Source organism: Hipposideros armiger, unplaced genomic scaffold, assembly GCF_001890085.2.
Source record: "Hipposideros armiger isolate ML-2016 unplaced genomic scaffold, ASM189008v1 scaffold_1056, whole genome shotgun sequence".
NCBI lineage: Eukaryota > Metazoa > Chordata > Mammalia > Chiroptera > Hipposideridae > Hipposideros > Hipposideros armiger.
The window spans coordinates 407103-412492 of record NW_017732406.1 but is presented as its reverse complement, the minus strand read 5'-3'; the positions used below and the strand labels follow the sequence as shown (position 1 = coordinate 412492).

The 5390-nt window shown below is 39.9% G+C and overlaps 1 protein-coding gene across 1 annotated transcript in view; it reads right to left on the bottom strand.

Moving 5' to 3' along the window:
• Positions 1 to 393: 393 nt before the first annotated feature.
• CARD6 (caspase recruitment domain family member 6) overlaps positions 394 to 5390 on the bottom strand; it is a 17021-nt gene continuing 12024 nt past the window's right edge. Inside the window, exon 3 of the mRNA XM_019631968.1 lies at positions 394 to 2846. Coding sequence (XP_019487513.1) covers positions 520 to 2846 — 2327 coding nt within the window. The 3' untranslated portion in view covers positions 394 to 519. The remainder of the gene's footprint in view (positions 2847 to 5390) is intronic.

The following is a 5390-nucleotide window of genomic DNA, read 5'->3' as shown; positions in this document are numbered from 1 at the left end:
AAACTGGGGCTGTTATAAGCAAATTGATTTAAACATCTCAAACAAACAGGGTTATCTGCTTGGCAGCTAATATTTAACCAAAATGTTTTACTAAGACACTTCTGGAACAGCCAACATGTAGGGCAATTTTATTTGCAACATTGAGGCAACCTGAGCCCTAGTTTATGATCACTTTGCAAGTAGACTCTAACCCCATTCTTTGTCAAGTGGGGCTATTTCACAGCCCCCATTCCCTGGATTCAGGTTATATATTACCTAACACTAGAGACTGTATTCAATTCATTTATTTATTGTTTGATTCTATTCTTAATTCATTTCATATTCTTCCTCTTTGTTAGGGAAACAATTCTTACAGATATTTTAATGATAACCAATGAGACTGTGCTGCATGTCTTTTTTTTTTTCTGTCATGATAATGACAGTAGTCTCTTATCATCACTGCCACCCTTCTTCAGGTTACTACATGACAGGAGTGGTCTGGGTAAAGGATACATTTCATAGGTCTCTGGAGTAAGCACTTTAATGCTTCCCTGTCTTCTTGGGACCTGGTCTTGGATAGTGTGCCTTAGCCTGTGAAGGACTGGTTTGAGATGACTTGGGTTGAGTAGGTCTGGGCCGAGAAGACTTAGATTGGGAGGACTGGGGCTGGCATGGCTTGGGCTGAGTGGGTTTGGACGGAGAGCATTTAGCTTGAGAGGGCTGGGGCTGAGTGGGTTTTGTTTGAGTGGGTTTGGGTTGAGAGGGCATAGGATGGAAGGGTTTGGGCTGGGGGTGCTTGTCCTGGGATGGCTTGGGCTGACTGGATTGGAACTGAGAGCTGGGTACAAATTTGCTGCGGGACATAGGATGGGATCCCATTTGGAAAGCTGGATTTGATGGCCCACCTTGTGTCTCTGGCTTGAATCCTTGCTGAAAGGCAGGTCTTATGAGTTTTTGTTTGACTCCTGCTGGTTGAAAGGCTTTAGGGTGAGGATTCGCAATATGGGTTGCTATTCTCCTAGGTTTTCCAGTTGCCTCAGTTGGCTGTGTTCCTGAGGTGTGGGCTGGCCTAGGCTGTTGGGGTGGCCTAGGCTGTTGGGGTGGCCTAGGCTGTGGCTTCCTAACTGGTCCTCCTGGTTGTGAACCCCGGGAATGGAGGTGACCTGCCCGGGAGCCCAGTGCAGCAGACCTTTCATGAGCTCCCAATGTCTGTGGTCTCTCAGGCCAAGCTTGTACATACTGATGAATGGGTCTGGGTGGTCTCACAAATATTCCATCCATGTGATGTCCCTGAGCAGGTCTTGGAAAGTTCATAAACCTGTCACCTGAATAAAATCTCTGAGGTTGGAAGTATCGAATCCCAAATCTTTTACCTCGACCACGGACCCTTGAATTCTGAAAGGGCGAAGGACAGAACCACTTAGACTTCTGCTCTGGCCAAAAGTGGGGGCCCGTAACCCAAGGCACTGTCAAAGAACCATGGTTTAAGTTACCACCAATTCGGATTGGTACAGGACAGTTTTGCATATGAGGCGTGGTTACTGGGGTAAGGTGGAAATTCTGAAGAATCTGGCTGACCTCACATCCAGATCCAGGCTCTTTTACAGGCATCTCAGATGGGCATTCGGATGACCTTTTTGGCTTACTGTGTCTTTGTTGTCCCTCATCTTCAACTGTTCCAACCAAGTTTTCACTAGAGGAAACTTGAATTCCTTGCACATTCTCAAAATCTTGGTCTACCTGGATCCCCAACTCCCTGGCCAGGGAAGCCATGTCCTCCATGGACACACATCTGAGCGAAGAGGACATCACTTCTTGGAGGGCAGCTTGGAGACCCTTCATGTTCTTCCCTTTCTCCCCAGCTTCCTCCTCCTCCCAAAATAGGAACTGTGATGGCTTCAACTTCAGGATTCTCTGGAAAATCTGAGCCTCTTCACTCTCCCTAGCCTGGGGACTCAGGACAAAGTAGCATCTTTCAATGGCAGCTTCTCCTAAAAACATGAGCAGGTCCCATTCCTTCTCACCTAGGCAGTTGGTGAAAAAAAACACAGCTGAGGAAACTTCCACCAAGAAACCAAACTCTGTCCAAAAACTTTCTAGATCTCCACGAAGGTTGGCCACAGCCACAGGCCTTTGGAAGAAACTGGGGTTTTCCTTTAGACGGTCGCTATCAGGAAAACACCAGGTTATTTCAACCAGGCCATCAGAGATTTGCCGGGGAAGCACCAGAACAGGCCAATCCTGATGGAGAAAGACTTTGTGGGATTTCAGCTGGGCAGGGCTGAGCAGTGTGTTGAGGATTCTGGACTTGGAGAAACTACAGTCTCCTAGACGCACAAAAGAGATGACAGGCATCTTCATGACAGTCAGAAACTTCTCTGTCTCCCCTGTAGGCCCTCCTGAAGGCTGTGTTGATGGCTTCTTCACAATGTCTTTCATGGCCCCCAGCATTAAAATGCTTTTGTTGTTCTCTGCATCTGGCAGTAGCAGGGGAACAGCAAACTTGCACTGATACATGCTTGACATGACTTTGCGTTGCAAAGAGCTGTCTGAGCACAGCATAGAGGCACAAAGGACATCAAGGGGATTGATGGTTTGTATGTCTCTAACTTCTAAATTCTCTGCTCCAGTTGGCAATTCCCCTTGGCTATCCTCACACAGAACCTTATGTCTGAGGACTGAATCTCTAGCTGTCACATCGAGTGCTTGAACTTTCATCAGGAAATTCCAGGCTAAGTCTGCTGGAGTCTCAGGTGTCCACTTACATCCACGATCTAAGGAGAATTGTTTAACATAGTCTGGCAGAAGCTTTCTACTCCTATCCATGTTCAAACATGACAGGACATCTTTAAACACCTTTTTTCTTTCTGTAGGAAAGAAGATACTCAGTGAATGTCATTTTCAAATTCTAAGTCCTTCACTGACTTTTAAAACTAAACAAGTAATCGACATTTTCATTGTAAAAAGATGAAACAATACAAATAAAGTGCAAGTTCCCTTTTACCACTCTGCTAATTCTACTTTTCTTCTAAGAGACATGTCAATATGGTATGATTTGTTTGCTTCCCATCCTTTTTCTATGCAAGTACATAAGTATACATGCATACATATTAATAGAAATATATAGTTTGGTTTAATGAATACTATTTTATTTTTACAGAAATGATACTATACTAAACAAGTGATCCCTCAACTGCTTTTCACTTAATGGTATTCCTTGCCAATTCTTCCCAGTCAGTATATATAAAGGTCTACTTAATTCACTTTAGCTAATCCATCATACTTCATGGTTTAGATGAACCATTATTTAACCGTTGTCTATTGATGATCATTTAGGTTTTCCAATTTTTTGGCTAATGTTTGTATGCAGAAACGAAAAACCTTGTTAATGCTTCCTTGTACATATGGATGAAGACTTCTCGAGGTTGATACTGATTTCTTTCTTAAATGTATCTCTTACTAAAGTTAGGAGAAATGGAAGATTTTATTTCCATTAAAGTTGTCTCAGAATTTACATGTTGTACCTAATTTCTTCTGATCTCGTATTTTCTAATATAGCTTCTCGCTACTTCTTAGGAATACAGAGATAGTGCTTAGTAGAGAAAGAAGATCGGAGAGCATCTTTTTTTTGCTCCTGATGGACAGCAAGTTATCATAAGCTTCTTATATTCCCTATAAAAATACAGTTACTTCTTTTCTCTCACTTCTATTGTTTCTTCTACGCTAAGAAATCCATAGGTAGTCTGAAATTTGCTTGAACTAGTATATGTGTTAGGGTAAGGAGGAGAGGGAGGAGGTGAGGCTAGCATGAAGGATTCTCAGAGAAGGCAGTGAGAGGATAGTTTGCAGGAAAGCTTTTAAGTTCTGCTCTTGCCTAACCCCTATTTTCTCTTGGGACAACAATCCTAATCCTCCTTCAGCACAGATGTTAGTACCCAGGCAGCCCGGGCCAGATGTCTAGTATTAATAAGGTATTAACAGGGCTACTACGAAGCAGTTAGAAGCAAAAGAGTAAATGCATACACAGCAACAATGATATATTTAATAAGCAAGAACTGGATTTTTTTTTTAAGTAAGAAGCAGTAATTTCTAGAACCCAATACTATTTTTTTTGTAATTTAAAAATTCATGAAAATAATTCAGCTAAGGCAAAAAAAAAAGAGAGATTTCAACTGCCATCTACTGAAAGGAGACTAAATTTTGAATTTGAGTCCAGTCAGGTTAATTGGGAACCAAAACAATGCCCCCCTCCAAAAAAAGAAAGACAAAAAAAAGACTCTTTGGAGATATTTAACAATCCACTGTCTCTACAACCTATCATATACATGTTTAGGACACAACCCACAGACATAGGAAGAAACANAAAAAAAAAAAAAATCATTACCATTGCTCATTTCAAAAGTTTAAACAACAGTACTATTTTCAGTAGAGAAACACCACTTTGACACCAAAGATTTTGTAGTTATAAACTATTGTTATGCTTTTTCTACTGCCAAAACACAAAGATAAAAATTCACATTCGTGTTTCATCACCCTTACAATCAAGAGGGGTTAAACACCTACTTCTCAAAATTGATTGTTTAATACATGCACAAATGAAGGACACCTACTGTAGTATGAAAATATTCTCAGAGATTAATTTTTCATTTTCGAAGATCATTTCTCAGCTATTTGTGAATATGATTTTTTTGTGTGTCCTTGAAAGCAATTTTTTGTTACCCAGAAAAAACAACTTGGGGCTATTTTAGTACTTAAAATTAATATTAATTTTATAGTCAATGGTATAATAACAGCTATATATGATGTCAGAGGGGTAGTAGATTGGGGGGAGGCTTATCACTTTGTGAGGGGTATAAATGTCTATTACATTGCTTTGTACACCTGAAACTAATAAAAAAATACAAAAATTAATATTAATTTTATAAAAGTTACAAATCAAAAAACAGGGTTCTTAATTCAATTTACAAATCTTATTTTATTTCTATCTAGTGAATTTTAACATCTACCTTTAAAGTGACCTTTTATTAATATTTTGTGTAATTTACAAACTTAATTAAGCTTCATGTAATTTTTTTTTTTTTGAGAGAGAGAGACAGAGAGAGAGGCACAGAGGGAGAAAGGGAGAGAGGGAGACAGAGAGAGAGAGACAAGGAGAGAGGGAGAGAGAGAGGGAGGGAAAGCTCATGTAATTATTTTAAATTAATACATCCCTTTCACTTAATGCTTCTAACTAGCCGAACTTAGCCAAAATGTTTAGGACAAAAATAAATCTAATAAATTAAAATTGTAAATTCTGTGACTCTGAAGTTCTCTTAAACATTTCAGTGCTTTTAACAAACTTAATCTGAGCTTAATCTTTTCAACTGAAGAAAAATAACAACTCTAAAATTAGAAACTCGGGCTGATTGGGT